Consider the following 17,769-nt stretch of genomic DNA (forward strand, 5'->3'; position numbering starts at 1 on the left):
GCCCGCACTCAAGCTGGCGACCTCGGGGTCTCGAACCCAGGTCCTCTGCATCGCAGTCCGACGCTCTATCCACTGCGCCACCGCCTGGTCAGGCTTCTTTGCCAATTTTAAAAATACTTGAAGCTTCTTTTTTTAAATTAACTAAAAGTGCATCTTCTATATTAAGATGATAACATCTGTCTCTCATATATATTTCAAATGTTTTCCCAAGGTTTTTATGTATCATTTAGATTTTAATGGTCTTTAATTTGACATATTGGAATTTAAAATTTTTATGAAGTTGAATCTATGTGTTCTTTTATTTGTAAATCTTCCTTTGCAAATATAATTTTAAAAGTTTTTCTCTCTTTTTTTATTTTAAAGATTTTACTTATTTATTTTAGAGAAGAGAGAGAGGGAGAGAGGAGGGATAAGTAGGAAGCATCAACTCTCATATGTGCCTTGACCAGGCAAGCCCAGGGTCTCAAACTAGCAACCTCAGTATTTCAGGTTCATGCTTTATTCACTGCACCACCACAGGCTAGGCTGTTATCCCCTCTAAGATAAGCTATTCACCTGTATTTTCTCCTAGTTCCTTTAGAATTATTTTTATGTAAATCTTTAATTCTTTTGAATTTATTTTTTTTGTAGAGTATAAAGCCAACACATTGCTTTTCTTTTTTAACAAATGGCTGGCCAGTTGTCCCCAAACTAATTACTGCCTAAGTCATCCTGTACCCACTAACTTGAAATGCTTCCTGGGTCATAGAGTAAATTATGTTTACCCATGGGCCTATTTCCGGGCTTTCTCTCTTACTCTTCCATCGATCTGCCTGCCTAGACCTGCACGCCACCAACTTGATCCTCATTAAGAAACCACCATGAGTTTAGACGTCTGTGCTTCCACACAGCTTTTGTCTAGCTCTAGACCAGGGGTCACTGAACTACGGCCCGCGGGCCACATGCAGCCCCCTGAGGCCATTTATCCGGCCCCCACCGCACTTCCCGAAGAGGCACCTCTTTCATTGGTGGTCAGTGAGAGGAGCATAGTTCCCATTGAAATACTGGTCAGTTTGTTGATTTAAATTTACTTGTTCTTTATTTTAAATATTGTATTTGTTCCCGTTTTGTTTTTCTACTTTAAAATAAGATATGTGCAGTGTGCGTAGGGATTTGTTCATAGTTTTTTTATAGTCCGGCTCTCCAACGGGCTGAGTGACAGTGAACTGGCCCCCTGTGTAAAAAGTTTGGGGACCCCTGCTCTAGACCCTGGGCAGGACCCGAGCCCGAACCCTCCTCCCTGAATGCCTGCGACACGCCTCGTCTGCTCTGTTGGGGATGGCGGACTCGCTCTCCGTTCCACTGTATCCGAGGGGGCATGTTCCTTCTCCCTCTCCACCATCAGCGGGCTCTTCAAGAATAAGGCTGTGTCTTCTATTTTTTGCACTTCTCCCTTGTTCCTGCTACCATCCAGCCCAGCACCACTAACCTCTAATTTGGCCACTTACTAGCATTTTTATGTTACCTTAGAAAAATAACTTTTCCACTCTGACCCTCCAGATATTTGCCTTTGAAATGAAGATGAAATCCTCACACCATGAAGTGAGTGTGAGGATTAAAATAAGCAATACTCCTAAACATTCCTGGCACAGGCCCTGGTGCATAGGAGGGTCTCAGTAAAGGTTCAGTTATTCATTCATTCAGGGTTCTCGTTCATCAAATATATATGAATGTTTTGATTGATTCTTTCTTCCCTCTGTCATCACCAGCTTGGCTGTGCTGAATTAATTTCACCCGTAAGGGCTGCTTAGACCAAGCACTAGGCAGGCTTGCTGAAGGGTTCCAGATGGCTTAAAGCCAGATAAGATCCCAAACCACCTCTAGTTGGGGTTTTGACCATTTTGGGGTGTGCATAGAGTGAAGGACAGGATAAAGGGCCCTGAGCTTAGTGGAGAAGTAGGAGGCTCTGATATGTGTGTGTGCATATATACTGATATATATATACATACATATACGCACACACACATGTATATGTAAATGTGTTTGTCTATGCATCTGTATATATATAATATATATGTGTATGTGTATATTACATATGTATATGTGTAAGTGTATATATATATTAATGCATTTGCTGTTTTGGTTTGTTTCCAGCAGTGGCTAGTGAGTACACAGTTCAGAGACCCAGACAGGAAGAGAAGGAAGCTTTCAGGTGAGTGCTGTGCTCCGTGCACTCTCCCCACCCCCAGCCTACTCTTCCCTCCTACCTTTCATTTCCCCCCTCCCACACCTGTGCTCTCTCCAGAACACTCAGAGCTGCTGTCATGTCTCTGTGGCAGTTCCCAGAGCCTCTCAGCTGAGCAGCTGTCAGTCAAACTTCCCTTCTCCTCCAGCTCCGGGGGAAATCTGTCAGTGCCTTGGAAGAAGGTGGGGAAGTGGGAAGGAACTTGGGGGTGAAATGTGGACTCACATGCAAATCTCTGAAGATAGAGAAGGGGGGCTAGGAGAGCCTCCTCTGACCTCTCTGTGCAGTTGGCTCCTCCCTCCTACAAGCTTCTGCCCACATCACTCACTCCTCGATTTGGCTCTGTGATTGTGTGTCTGTGTGTCTGGTTTCTCACTAAGTAGTGAGCTCCTTGGGACCAAGGATTTAGGATTTATTTTTTACCTGATGATCCTAGTGCAGTGCCTGGAATGTGGCAGACACTCTAAACACTGGTATGGAGGAACAAGGGAATGAGTGTCACATATGTTTTATTGACAACAATGAGTGTTCTACAATATCGCGTGATCGGGTTGCTCACCCCTTATGCTGACTGTCAGAGGGGAGGCTTTGACCCCTTGTCCTCTTTGGAATAACTCCAGAACAGCACGGCATCCTGGCTCCTGGTCTCTGTGGAGACCAGGACGATGCTGGCCTGCACAATCGGTGCTGCCCCATGCCTCACTGAGGTGTAGAATCTCCCTTGTAATTTACAGCAGTTTTAAAATAGGGGCTTTTAGAATGAGATTGAAGTGAGGGGTGTGTCAAGTCATGTATCCACTACTTGACTCTGAGCAAGGACGTCACTGCTATTTTTAGTACCTTTTAATGGGAAATAGACCCCATCTCCAAGGCTGGCATCAGGATTAGGTGAAACAGCTCCTGGGAAGTGGTGAGCACCATTCTGAGCATCCATAGATACTTCATAAATTTTAGCAATTATTACTAAGCTACATCGAGTTGTGAGTGAACAGCTATGTTGGAGTAGATGGAGGGTGTGGGGAGAGAGGGGAGGAGAGAGAGTGAACAAAGACAGGTAGATGAATTTTACCTTCCTGCTTCTGTGAGCACACGGTGTTACTAATAAGGCATTACCTCTGATCATTTCAGACATTGGGGAGCTGGGGTAAATTGAGGTACAGGCTTCTTTTCCAGGCCATGAGGACTCTCAGTAAAACTGTTTTCTGCTCTGTGATTTTTGGATCTGAACAAATGTCTGGAGATGGAATGATTTTCCTATTGATCTCTCAGGGCACACTGATTGAACATCTACTATCTGCCAGGAGATACAAAAGTAGAATCAGACACACTTCCTGCCCCCTGAGGAGTTCTATCCAACCTACTTTCAGAAACAAGGTAAAACTCAGAAAAAAGTTAAATTTTAACTCAATGGTTGAGTAACAGCTCAAAACACCCCAGCATGGGGGCAGCACATAATTTTTGCCCAGTGAGGGGTGATGATGAGTACTCCGCTCTGGAGGAAGGGGGATCAGGTGGAATGGGCTGGTGAGAGAAGGTGCCCTAGACAGAGAGGTGAGGTGCAATCTGGACCCCGAGAAGGAGGTGTCCTAGGGAGAGGAGTGGGGAATGGAAGCTGTCTTCCGATGCTGTGAGTAGACCAGACAGTGGAAAGGGGGCCTCCTGCTGTGGGAAGCCTGTGTGGGCGGGGCCTGTGGGCGGGGCCTGTGGGCGTGGCCTTGCACGTTGAGCCTGAGGGTTTGGGATATATTCAGAACCATGGGTGGCTCTCCAGGAGGGAGGTGACACCATGAGCATGAGATTTCCAGAACTTCCATTTAAGACTTTCCACCTCCGCTGTGGATATAAGACCCACACTTGGGAAAAGCTGGGTGTCCTTACCTGGGAGCTCTTCCTGTACCCTGAGATCATTTGGGGCTGGTTACTGCTCACTCAGCCCCAAGTCTTGTTTTCTCGGGAGTTGTTTTCTTCTAAAATCTTTTGTAGCCAAAAATATATCGCGGTTTCATGTGGTCCTCACAACAGCCCCTGCGGAGTGGGGAGCGTGGTTGCCTGCCCAGTCTGTGCTCTCAGTTAGTGGCAAGTCTGGGGCAGAGCGTGGCCCACATCCACGTTTCCTGAGCCCGAGTTCAGGGTGCTGACTCCCACTGCATAGTCTTGGGAAGCTATGCCTGACCCTGATATAATCACTACAGTCTGCCTCTTAGGGCATTTTACATAATCAGAATAAAAACCATTTCCCCAAAATTTATCTTCAAAATAGCTGACAGGCATTTAGGAAATGACTCAAATAAGAAATGATACTTTAAGGCACCTAAGAAAAGGTTGCCCTTAACCCACCCAACCCCCCACCATAGGCTGGGGTTTGGCCATGAACCTCAGTGTGGGACCAATCAAGGTGTACAGAAACCAAGCAGACAGTGGGACATGTGTGCCACCAACATGGACACTCCTGCCCAGTGGGCCTGATGGGAGAGAGGGGGATTTATGGAAGCTAATGGTTACCATGGATACGACTAACATAGCCTTGCCCCACCCCACCCCCACCCCCATCCTTGAATTGGCTCAGGAAAAAACCCATTTCACCTCCTTAGTGGCCCTTTATGAGCCAGGTCTGGAGACCATCCAAAAAGATAAATAAGTCGGAAAGTGAGGAGACAGCAACCCAATTTGGCAATTAGCCCGCATCAGGCCAGGCAAGATGGATTTTCAGCTTCAAGGAAATCGGCATGAAGAGCAGAGGGAACCCTTACGTCTTTCTCTCCGATTCTAGGTCTCTTTCCAGTGAGCTGAAAAAATCTATTTTGCAAAATATATGGGCCCAGAAAGAACCCAGACCTAAGGAGAGTTTTTGCCATTTGATGTATCATCCCCTTTATTTAAAATGATGAAAGAAGGTAAAATGTTTTTCAAAGTGACATTATTTATCTTATGATAATCAATGAAACCCTCATAAACTAATATATTAAAGAAAACATTTAAGCTCAAACCAAGCAAAGCCGCAAGAGGCCTTAGAAATAACCCCAAGGCTCTAGGTGGGACGCAGTGGTCCTGAGTTGTTCCCCTTTCTTAGGTCATTTGATTTTCTGGACACTCTTCCCTGCCTGCCAGGGTGGCTGATACTGAGAAACCACAAGGGCAATTTCTACTGGCTCTTCCCATGCTTGTACTGTCATAAATACAATGAGACCTACTTAACACCTTGTGCTTGAGACTGACCTTGATTATTGCCTAGTGACTGAGGACCAGGTCACCTCTGCCCACTTCTCTGGGGCCCCTTCTTTTCCAGCGAAGCCAGCCAAGCAATTTTGATTTTCCTGGATATTCTTGGCAAGTAGAACAGGGGCCCTCAGGCAAAAGCGGGTTCCATAGGCCTTGGCTGGTTGGCTCAGCGGTAGAGTGTCAGCCCAGCATGTGGAAGTTCCAGGTTCAGTTCCAGGTCAGGTCAGGGACACAGGAGAAGCGCCCATCTGCTTCTCCACCCCTCCCCCTCGCCTTTCTCTGTATCTCTCTCTTCCCCTCCCGCAGCCAAGGCTCCATTGGAGCAAAGTTGGCCTCTGCCTCAGACGCTAGAATGGCTCTGGCAGCAACAGAGCAACAGCCTAGATGGGCCGAGCATCGCCCCCTGGTGGGCATGCCGGGTGGATCCTAGTCGGGCAAGTGCGAGAGTATGCCTGCTCACTTCTAACTTCGGAAAAAAAAAATAAAGGCTGGTTCCGCTTCCCTGTTTGCTGTTGGAGGCACAGTTCGTTCACGTTCTCCAGGTTCACTGGGAGAGAGGAGGTGTTTGGGACAAACCTCTCCCTCCCTCTGCCACCTGTGCCCCCAGCCCCAGCATGAGGGGAAGAGGCACCTAGGAGTCTGTCAGGAGAATCTCTTCTGGGTACTTTACCATTTGCAATAGTTTCTGACCCAGTTTAGCAGGCAGATGCCTAGATGCAGGGGAAAAGCACCGGCCCCACAGGTAGGTTTGCCTTCTGCGCAGACTTCCCTGATGCCAGAAGGAGGAGAGCCCGCGTTTGGAATGCGAGGGCTTCATGAGTTCAGTCTTGTGTAGAGGCAGAGGTCCTGACCTCCGGTGTGATCTGAGGCCCCTGGAAGGCTTCCCGCCACCAGGTAGCTTCCCGGACATCTCCGTGCACAGAGCTTCACCATGCTGTTGCGTACATGTGCGTGTAGGTTAAGCAATGCTTGTTTGCTCTTTTAAATTTTATTTTACTTTTATTTTTTAAATAAATGCCACCAAGGACATTAATAATTTTTTAATTGATTTGAAAGAGAGAGAGGAAGAGACATCAATCTGTTGTGAGGAAGAGACATCAGTCTGTTGTTCCACACATTTATGCATCCATGGGTTGATTCTTGTTGCTTTTTAAAACATATATATATATTGAGATGCATTCATTCCTTTCTTGGCTATCTCCCACTGGTGGTCGGGCCACCGCTCCTTCATAAATTTCTGATTTACTGAGTATCCTCTGTGTGCTAGGGACCATCCTAGGCAATGAGGTTAGAGCAAGGAGATGCTTGGGTCATGTCACCAGGAGGTGACAAGCATGAAAGAAAGGCCCAGAGAATACAGAGATGCTGCTCAGACATCGTTGTTGTTGAACCAATGCCAGCAGCCCTTTATTATTATTTTTTTATTGATTGATTTTAGAGAGAGAGGAAAGGAGAGAGAGTAGACATGATTTGGTGTTTCACTTATTTATGCATGCATTGGTTGAGTCTTGTAGTGCCCTGACCACGGATAGAACATGGTATTGGCTTATTGGGATGATGCTTAACCAGCTGAGCTACAGGGCCAGGGCCCCAGCTACATTTTGTTTGTTGAGTCTACTGGAATCAATAGAGCCCCAGCTTCCAAGGAATCTAATGTGAACAGAAGACAGATGAATGGATAAATCACAGGAGGTCTGGTGACACAGAGAAAGGCATCTCACTGAACATTTCCGGAGGCACTACTCACCTTTCTCCGGCTCTGGTCCAGGAGGTCTGCACTGATGGGCTCCCTCATCCTCCGGCTGGGCTGCGGGCTGGGCTCCCAGCAGGCCTGGGCCAGCGTGGTTCTCTCTGGGAGCTCAGAGGCTGGATGGAGTGGAGTCGGGGTGTGTGCTGCCCCTCCCCCGCCCTGCACTTTCTCCTTGCCCGGGCTACCCTGTCGGCCTGCCTTCTGCTACAGCTACAGCTGCAGGTCTTTCCAACTTCTTCCTCCTCCGGCCCTTTACGAAGCTCTGCTGGGCCCACCCCGGCGTTTGCCATCCTTTCTGGTTTCCCTTAACTCTGTCTGTGCTTTGTAGGCATCCCTTCATCAAAGTCTCCCCTTACCCCAACTGAGTGCTCCGTCACTTTCCTCTGGGGCCTGACCATGCTGGTTCCTGATGCATAATTCTGCTACTCATGACTCTAGGCATCTCTAAAATCATGTAAGTGCATGTAAAATAGGTGCTTTTACATCACTGTGCATTCTTGGTCCTCACAAGGACCCCGTGACAGAAGCCGGAGAGAGACTGGGGACACTGGGATGAACAGCTGTGGACGCTCACACAGCTAGTCAGTGTCAGGGGTGGCATCTTTGACCTTAGGAACGGCTGACCCTCCACCAAGAAGGAGGGTGGCTCTCCTCTGCCTCGGAGGCCTCCCTGCCGCAGGGACAGGTCAGCACAGCCTCCCTGAGCTCCCATTGTACCTGCCACCGCCCCTCCCCCACTGAGCCGCGGAAGGGGAAACGCTGTCCCCAGCCAGCAGCCAGCTCAGAAGGGGAAACGCTGTCCCCAGCCAGCAGCCAGCTCTTTGTTCCACACTAACGAAGCATGTTCTGCGGGGACCTGGGGGTTCCACTTCGATTTTCAAGACCTACAAATAACGCTCTACAGCACATTGTTTGCTGGAAATTACCCAGAGTTCAGCTCTTTGGCGCTCACTCCTCTGTATGGAGAGAAGACACAGCAGCGATCGATGGGTTTTCCATGGTCTCTGACTGTCCACTAGCTCCTATTTTCTGGCTTCATTTTGCTTATGCAGTCCCAGCTGTGATTATCAATACGTGCGTCCACCGCTCCCGGGTCTGATTGTAGCAACAGTAGTAAGAGGTGTGTGTGTGTGGGGGTGATCTACCAAGGTTATAATCTCTGGATGTAGGGAGGGTATGGGAGGGCGCAGAAAGGGGGGAGCAGGGAGGGAGAGCTTCTGTTGGAGACAGCTAGCAGAGAGGTGAGATCCAGGAGGAGGAGAGACAGAAGGGGACAGCAGAGTAGACTCAACACCAGCAACGGGGTAAGCAACCCCGTTGCTACAAGCAAGCCTGCATCCTGACACATCCAACTCCAGGCTCCGCATTCACAGGCCAAACCCCTCTCTCCAGCTGTTCCCTACCACCCCTTCAATCCTTTAAATACAGGCAAATAAAGCCAGCCGGTTGCAGGATAAATTAACATGTTCAAGCAATTACCGGGGCTTTAAGATAATGCAAGTACAAGGGGCTTACATGTTGCGTCTGGAGGAGAGAAAGTGAACTTCCGAATGCCTCATATTGTCTTTAAAAGTGTCAAAGTAATTATAAAAAAGAAATCTTTCCCTGGTAGAGTGGGGTGGGGAGGGGATTGTGCCATCAACTAAGTTGCAATTCTCAAGCTAATTGGAAAATTTGTTTCAAATTCTCCAATCAAGCTCATGTTTATTTAGAAAGCACCCTCACGTTTAAATTATGCAGATGTTCTTATTTATCCCTCTTAAAACTCATCTAAGCCAATGCTTAGATTTATGCTTCCCTTGGGTTTTCAAAATTGACCAATAGTTTGTACTGGACACCAGGTCAGCCTAAAAATGTCTCGGGGCGTGTGGGTGAGTGTTGGGTCTGTGCATGAAAACTGCTGTAGAAGTGGTCATTTGAATCAGACACGGCCATCCAGGTCATGCAGAATTCAATCGATTATCATATTAACATTCAGATGAGTTGCATTGCTCTCACCGCAAGGAAGAGTAAAAAAATAAATCAGAGTGGCATGGAGTGGCAAATAGATTACCGAACCCAATGAAATATGTGGTTACCCGAGGAGAGGTGCTAGACAGTGTAAGACTTAAAAATTAGCTGAAATCCTAACCGGGAGACCGATGGTGTCAGGACCACTCCACTCCTTGAGTTCCGAAAACCGTAAGTAATGACCGCAAACATGGCCGCAGCCAGGATGCTAGGGTTGCAGACAAGGATCTGGTCCAACTGTGGTTCACAATTCTGGTCCTTCAGGAAACCTCAGCTAGCAGAGAGTGGGGGTGGGGGGACAAAGCCTGAGAAGGTAACCCCCAAGTTTTTTAGGAAGGCAAAATTGTTTCCAAGTGCAAGGATATTTTAACCCGGGAGTTTTCAAAATTAAAAATATAAATGTTTAAAAACATCACATTGGTGTTTTTGTATTATGGAATTCTGTGTATATTTGGCACCTTAAGTGTAATGTTTAAGTCTCCTGTAATATCAGTTCAGCTTTGTGATCTTAGCTTAAAATGTGAACTGAGTGATTTCATTAGATGTGTGATCTTAAATAGAAAGCTTATGAAGTTAACACACAGGGTGAAAACATGTAGGGGCACTTAGGGTTCACCGTCCTCATAAGTTTAATTTATTAGATTCATAAGAATGTAAGGAGCTGGGAGGGTTTTGTTTGTTAAATCAGTCAACTGGGGTACTTGAAAAGGAAATAGAACATAGTAAATTTATAACTGCAGTTTTAAATGTTTAAAGGAGTTTAATTACCAAGTTTATAAATGGAATCACCCGTGAATCAAAGTCTTCCTTAAAAAGGTTGTTAAAATTTATTGGACTTATAAGTAGAATAATAAGAAGTAGAAGCTGAATATAAAAACCTGAGTTAGAACCAGGTTTTTAAATCTGGTTCTTTAAGGAGAAACAGTAGAACACAATGGTTAAGAGGCTGGTGGCTGAAGTCAACTGGCCAGCATTTTAAAACACAGCATTGCCAATCCATTGTGTGATCCTGGGCAGGCAAATTAACCTGGCTGTGCCTCAGTCTCCTCACCTGTAAAATGGGAGTGCTGACATTAATAGTGGAATATTAATAGAACATTAAATAAGATGATAGAGTTAAGCTATTGGGTGGTCTCTGCCATATAACAAGACCTCATTCAGTGTTAGCATTCACTAATGATAAATCGAAAATCTTATTTCTGAAACTAAACCTGAAATAATCTTTTCTGCATACTAAACACCACCTATGAGGACATCAAAGACCTCACAGTGACATGCATGTCTATCTAAGGTGCTCTGGCACAACCCAGAGAAGTGCTTTGAAAAGTGAAAAAAGTTAGACAGTTTATCCCCACTCCCTTCTTTGTTCTGAGTACTTGGCACTAAGTTGCTTAATTAGTCTGGGTTGGTCAAATGTCAGAAGTGCTGGTCCAGATGTCTCCATCTTTAGGGGTGGCTCCAACCTGCCTCTGCTTCAGTGGCACCTGTGAGCTAAGGCATTTCAGATCTGAGGACCTCTGCCAGCATCAAGACATTGGGCTGGCACTTCATTAGTCATTAGTACCTAATGATTCTGAAGTCCTGTAGTGACCCAAAAGTCATGTGGATTTGAGATCACTTTCTTTTTTGCATTAGTAAATTATTTATGAACATTTTAAAATATACTTAAATATTAAAGAGGATAAAAAGTTGTGTCTTCAGTGATGGCAGACTGGATAATTCAGACTAAGTCTCTCACTTAGAACTAGAGGAGCTGGATATAACCTAAAAGATATTAGTTTGAAGGTATTGGAGGACTAACAAGGCATTGAAGAATCATGATGCTGAGACCCAGCTGGAAGATAAAAACTGAGGACACAGCAAGGAAGGGGGATTGTTAAACTCTATCCCATGTTAGAGTGGGAACCAAAGAGCTAACCCCTAGAAATAACAATGAGTCAAATATATACCATCCACTGAAGAGATCGAACACTTAAAAAAGAAAAATGAGGTAGAGAAAACTTTTGTTACTATATGTCAAGACTTGGAAAGCTACAGTCATTGTTCAGACAGCTTGGAAGTGGCAAAGGGTAGATAAACAGGCCACAGAAGAGAAGTTTGGCAACAAACTCATGCACATGCAGACACTGCGATTTTGACAAAGATGGCACCGCGAACCAGGAGAAAGGATAGTTTAGTTAAGATATCTGGCCCAGGATGTCCATATGATGAAAAACATGAACCTTGACAATAAACAAAAAGATTAATTCCTAATGAATTGTGGACCTCAATGTGAAACCAAAAAAATTCCATAAAATAACACAGAAAAATATCTTCGTGATTTTAAGGTAGGCAAATTAACCTAACAGTTAAACAGAATCTAAAGAGTACTAGCCTTAAACCAAAAGATTAACAAATTGGACTACATTAAAATTTAGAACTTCTACTCATCAAGAGACAGTTGTGATAGTGGCCAAGCAAGCCACGGTTGAAATATTTGCAACCCTTACAAATGGCAAAGGACTCCTAGCTGAAATATACAGAGATAGTCTCACAAGACAATAGAAAAGGACAGAAAATAACAGTGGTAGAATGGACGAGATAATTGAACAGATACTTCACAAAGGATCACATTTTGGCAATAGGTGACTTGCAAATAGCGATTGAATATTGGAAGACTCCCAAGACAACTCGCATATGATCACCCCTTTCTTGCTCCATGTGTTTTGAGATTCTGTGCATTTATTTGCTCTCTAAAGCCTCTGTACAAGTTTGAAGTTATTTGGAGAACAGAGAACAGACTCTTTTCATGAGGTGTGCAAGGAGAAACTGGTAAAGAAAAGTGCTAATTCAAGATTTGAGGCAGGGAGAAAGAGAAAGAATTTGTTTAGCATTGGGATTAGACAAAATTATTCAGGACACAAACACAGTTCATTGCCGGCGCACCGTGCAACTCCAGAACAAGCCATTCTAATTGCTACATTCAACCTGAATCCCCCGCGGGCTGAATACAAAAATACACAATCTAGCACCAGGATAGCTCACTAGGTCATCTTGGCCAAACTCCTCTCTATATGAATACTTCGTTCTGGTTCTGTCTTAGCCTTAACTACTCCCCCCTCCTCCCATCTCTGTCTCTTAAATGCGCACACGCGCACACACACACACACACACACACACACACACTATGATTTTTTTTTGCATATGATAGTCAACCAGTATTTTTATGCTAACCGTCTTCAAATGTGAAAGGTAATTAATTGTACTTAGAATTACGGTATTATAAAGCTAGAGGAGACCTTAGTTATCATCTTCATCAAATTCCTCATTTTACCAACACTGGAACTGAAAAGTCATTGGTGACTGGCTCTGGGTCAAATATGAGTGGCTTGATCAAAGATGTCAGCTTTGATCTTGAACTCAAGGTCCTGCTCATTCAAGAATACAATAAGCAAGTTTCCTTTGGGGTGATGCAAATGGGTCCAGATAGAGGAGGTAGTCACACAATAGTATGAATGTCCTAAATGCCACTGAATTCTATCTATACTTTGAAATGGTTATTTTTGTGTTATGTGATATTCACCTTACTAAAAAAAAACTTAATAAAAAATGAATGCAGTGAGAATTAATTATGTCAGAGCCCATTTTTAATAGTACAGGAGTAAATCCACTTGAACTGCATTAGCCCCAAGGCCAATGTTATTAATTCAGCCCCTCGGTGTCACGGTGGTCTGCCGTTTGGCGCGGGATAAATATGGTGCTCTGTGCTGGCTTTCCTGTCTCGTGAGGTCTGAGGCCGGCGCTGTTGTTTCCAGGGTACTGTAATGTCAGGGAATTACATTTAAGCCATCCTTAACTCCTGAAGCCCACATTGATCCTTTCCTTCTCTGAAGCTCCAGCACTTACAGCCTGAACCAGATGATTTAGAACTTAATTATGTTCTATCTTGTGCTGTTCTTTAATTGTTTGATGTAGGATAATCTTGTCTTGCAAAAAAGAGTAAGAACTGTGAAGTTAGAGACTCTGTCTTTTATTCATTTATTCATGCATTCACGCAAGTTTTTTTTGTTTGTTTGTTTTTGTTTTTTACCACCAGTTGTGTGCCAGATGCTGGACACAAGGAGGGTATGACCCATCAAGCCACGACGAGGCATGCAGGGTCTGAAGGGTTCCTTTGGGGCCTGGTGGGGCCCGGGTGCCTGGGGACAACGCCTCTAGGCTCAGAGTGAGAGACTGTCTCGCTCCAGATTGATTTCCTCCTCTTGGTGCCTTATTTCAGGAAATGGGTTGTATTTGGTGAGAGCTGCACTGTTAGTGAGATTTATAAGTTGGAATATTCCTGGAGGACACGTCCTTCCCAGTCGCTTCCCCTTCCTCGGCTCCATCCCCTCCCGTACTCCCTGGGCATCGCTATTCTGGGCTCCCTGCTGCCAGCTCACGTCCTGTCCTTGCTGCACCCAGAAGGATCTTTCCCAAACACAGATCTGATCCATCACCTTCTATATTTTTGTGTGTGTGACAGAGACAGACAGAGAGAGGGACAGAAAGGGACAGGCAGGTAGGAAGGGAGAGAGATGAGAAGCATAAATTCTTCATTGCAGCATCTTAGTTGTTCATTGATTGCTTTCTCATATGTGCCTTGACGGTGGGGGGGGGGGTACAGCGGACTGAGTGACCTCTTGCTCAAGCCAGCGACCTTGAGCTTCAAGCCAGAGACCTTTGGGCTCAAGCCAGCAACCATGGGGTCATGTCTATGATCCCATGCTCAAGCCAGCGACCCCACACTCAAGCTGGATGAGCCTGTGCTTAAGCCGGCGACCTCGGGGTTTCAAACCTGGGTCCTCCATGTCCCAGTTCGACGCTCTATCCACTGTGCCAACTCCTGGTCCAGCATCACCTTCTTATCTTAAAACTTTCCTTGAGCTCTGGTGCCCTTAGGGGAGATGAAGCTCAGACCCTTAGTCAAGCTAGCGAAGCCCTTTGTGACTTGTCCCCTGTGACTCCTCCAGCCTCGTCTCTCCGCGCTTCCCCACTGCCCATTGTCCAAGCTCCTGCTGAACTTTCTCCAGCTCCTCACACCGGCCACTCCCTCTCGCCTTGTTCTGTGCACATGCATGTTCTTCCTTCTCCCTGCAGCCCTCCTCTCTCCTTCCCTCTTCTTCCAGCCCTGGTGCCTGCTAACTCCGGCTCCTCCTCTAAGGGCTGTAAGCAAATATTTAAGTTTTACCCACTGAATAGAGTTCAGGGTGGGGCCTCCTGAACCCACGAGCCGTGTGAGTTGAGAGATCCTACGAAGGACTGGCCCCACTGGCTGTCAGCATTGGCCCTCCCACCTTGCCACACTGAGGGGAAGGGGAGGGACCTCAGCAGAATCGACCAGCGACGTCTGACACACATCAGGGTCTCCAGGCCAGCTGCACACAGGGGACCAGCTGTATGGTGTGGTCCCCGTAACACCTAAAGGCCCCGGTCTTCAAAAAGGTCACCTGTGTTTGAAAACCGCCTTGGTTCGAGCTGCCGTTCCTCAGTTCAGGGCATGGGTTAGAGTCAAAATGCTGGTCTCTCCTTGGATGTTCACCTGGTGGAGGATGTGAGAGCCGACATCAGGCTCCAGGAGGGTGTGGCGGGAAACCTTGGGCAGATGCCGGGGCCTCTGCCTGGGGCAGGAGAACTGAGGAGGGCACAGCACCCAGACCGTGCAGCTGGGCCCCTTAAAAGCAAGGTCAAGCCTGACCTGTGGTGGCGCAGTGGATAAAGCATCGACCTGGAAACGCTGAGGTCGCCAGTTCGAAACCCTGGTCTTACCTGGTCAAGGCACATATGGGAGTTGATGCTTCCTGCTCCTCCTCCCTTCTCTCTCTCTCTCTCTCTGTCCCTCTCTCTCTCTCTCTCTGTCCCCCTCTCTCTCTCTTCTCTAAAATGAATAAATAAATAAATAAAATTAAAAAAAAAAAAAAAGCAAGGTCAAGGTCCTCTCCGTTACTCTCTGTGAGGTCTGGTCCTGGCCACTCACAGGTGCTGCTCAAACCAGGAGACACTGGTGAGCTATTCCTCTGAGTGGCCCTGGGTGGTGACCAAGAGCTGCCTGTGTTGACCTCAGTGACACACTTGGTCTGGGTTTCTCCCAGTCCCAGGTAATCCTGGAGAACTCCCCAAAACTTGCTCTCAGGTTTATTGTATTGTGGGACGCCATACCAAGGTGGCGGGTTTTCCACAGAGGAATGGCATGATAGACTTCTGAACCGGGATCACCCAAGACAGGCGCAGACTTCCAGCCCCACAGTATGGAACCAGTCCCAGGACAGAACCCGGGGCAGAGGGAGGCCACAGAACTCGCCCCAGCAGGGCGGACGTTGGTTTCCTGCCCGATGAGAAGCTGTACTTTTGCCCAGTGCAGAGGGGGTCGGGTGCATATGCCCTCCGTGCCTGCTGGCTCTTGCAAGGCAAGAGATGAGTCACTGTGTGCGTGCCTGGGTTGGCGGGCCTGCGGGGGACGGGGCTGTGGAGTCTCAGCCTCCCTCTCTCTCAGAGGGAGAGCTGCAGAAATAATACCAGCCTAATCCCCTTAATCGCCTAATGGGTATTTTAAGTCCAGTTTGTTAATGCTTGTTCCTTCCTATTCCAAATGACTTCCCTCCTCCCTCTCCTCCGTTTTGGGGTTACAGAGTCAGAGGTTTGTCGCCCAGGGACTGTCGGTTGACCTAAGGACACCCCTGCCCCTCAGAAGTGAGTTAAACAGCAGTGAGGAAGTGCTTCTCCCTGCTGCTTCCCACCTCCCTGACTATTAAACTGCTCAGAGGGGAGATCAATGGGCCCAGCAGAAATTGTATTTATCTCCCTCCCTCCGTGGGGTGTCTTTGCTGCTGTGGCCTCCTCCCAGCTGTGGAAGTAATTCAGGACCTGGCTCCCAAGGGCAGTGGGTGGGGGAGAAAGGAGGCTCAGCGTGAGCCAGAGGGGCGTCCATCGCCTTTGTCAGCATTGTACAGAACTATCACAACATGCGAGTTTACATCCCGCCAGGGCAGGAATCAATAGCCCCATGGGGGTGGGCAGGTGGGGGTGGGCAAACCGGGGAAATGAAAGCCGGAATTTGCTTAGCCAGTCGCCAGGGCTTTTTGCTTTAAATCCCTCTTATCGTATCCCCACAACACTGGGGGAAATGCTCAGCTGTTGAACGCCTGTCTTCTCCCTCCGAACAGCAAGCCACATGTGGGTCTTGACTGTAAATGAATGAATGGATGAATGAATGCGTGTGAACGTCAAGGAGAGAGATGCAGGCTGTGAGGACGCAGCTCATTCTGTGTTGTATAAAACAGAAGCAACCATTTTAAATATAAATGTACTTACATAGGTCCTGAAATGCTTATCCTAAAGAAGGAGACCTTAGGTCCCTTTGTAATTTAGTCTGTCCCTGGATAATTTGTCTATGTGTTGGAATTTGGATTAATTACCCCTGTGCCCAGACTGACTGAAATGGCTCTGTATTTTGATGGTATATAGATGTTGCGTTCAGCTTACGAAGATACATCGTGGGCAGGGCTGTTCCTTCTCAGAAATGAACTCCTGACCTCAGTCATTTGGAGGAAACGCCTTGGAGAGAGTTCAGTGCTGTTTGGAAGTACATCTGCCACAGCAGAATTCCGGGATCACAAAGGGGGGTTACATGGATTCGCTGCTGATGTGGCTTGGATCACTCCCTGCACAAACCTAACAGCTACCCACCGTGCCAGCCCACCAGGATGCAGCCATTCTCCAAGGGCACAGCTGTCCTCTGGCTCCTGCAGAATCACCTGAGTGAGGCCCCCTGCCAACCCAGTGCTCGGAGATTGGGCTTTCCTCCCATGAATGGTTTTCAGGGATGGGTCTATCAGTTTTTTGTGATCGTTAGCTTCCTTGCACGGGGCCTTTTGACAGGTCAGTGGTTCTTCTTCTTGCAGCTAGATTCTTGCTCAGGAAAGTGATGTGGAAGCTGCCACGTGGCCCCTGAGTAAGCAACATCCCTGTTATTCCTTTCTTTCTGTCCACTCCTGCACCCCAGCCCTCAGGCCCTTAGCTGCCCCTCCCCCAGGGGTGAACAAGGGCCAATCTCTAGGCCAGGGGGCAGGTGCCCATACAGCATTCCTTGGGTGAAGCCTAAAAGGTGTGCTTGCCCACTGTGGCCAGCCATGGAGCCTGCACCCACATCATTGTGAGACTCATGTCTCCAACCTAGGTAGACTGCTGGGTTTCTAGCAAGGCTCTGTCATAGCTTTTAGGGACCAGCTTAACTGCTTATCTCTCAGAGTGACAGCCCCCTGGGGAGGAATGGGCACAAGTCTAGGAAGAGGGTCGTACAAAAGAGGCTTGCCGGGAAATCCAGCCCTTGGTGGGCTCTTCGGAAAGAAGGCAACAGGGCACTTGAAGGCAGATGGAAAAGCTGCCACGGAAGTGTCTCTGCCTTCAGAAGAGGGCCAGAGCACCCCCGGGGACAGGGCACAGCCTCCAGAGCCCCCTGCAGTGGACCCGAAATTGACAGTCCCTGGATCAGTGGGAGGGCTGCACATTTTACACAAACAATGGAAGAGGCCCGTTGCTGGTGCCCTCCCAC

General features: G+C 47.3%; 1 protein-coding gene across 3 annotated transcripts in view; it reads left to right on the plus strand.

The window, feature by feature from the left end:
• LOC136315196 (uncharacterized) overlaps positions 1-17,769 on the plus strand; it is a 184,547-nt gene that overhangs the window by 150,756 nt on the left and 16,022 nt on the right. For all 3 annotated transcript variants that reach the window (XM_066246545.1, XM_066246548.1, XM_066246546.1), the window contains one exon: positions 2,134-2,191. In XM_066246545.1, the coding sequence (XP_066102642.1) occupies positions 2,134-2,191 (58 nt within the window). The remainder of the gene's footprint in view (positions 1-2,133; positions 2,192-17,769) is intronic.

This window comes from Saccopteryx bilineata, chromosome 11 (genome assembly GCF_036850765.1).
Source record: "Saccopteryx bilineata isolate mSacBil1 chromosome 11, mSacBil1_pri_phased_curated, whole genome shotgun sequence".
NCBI lineage: Eukaryota > Metazoa > Chordata > Mammalia > Chiroptera > Emballonuridae > Saccopteryx > Saccopteryx bilineata.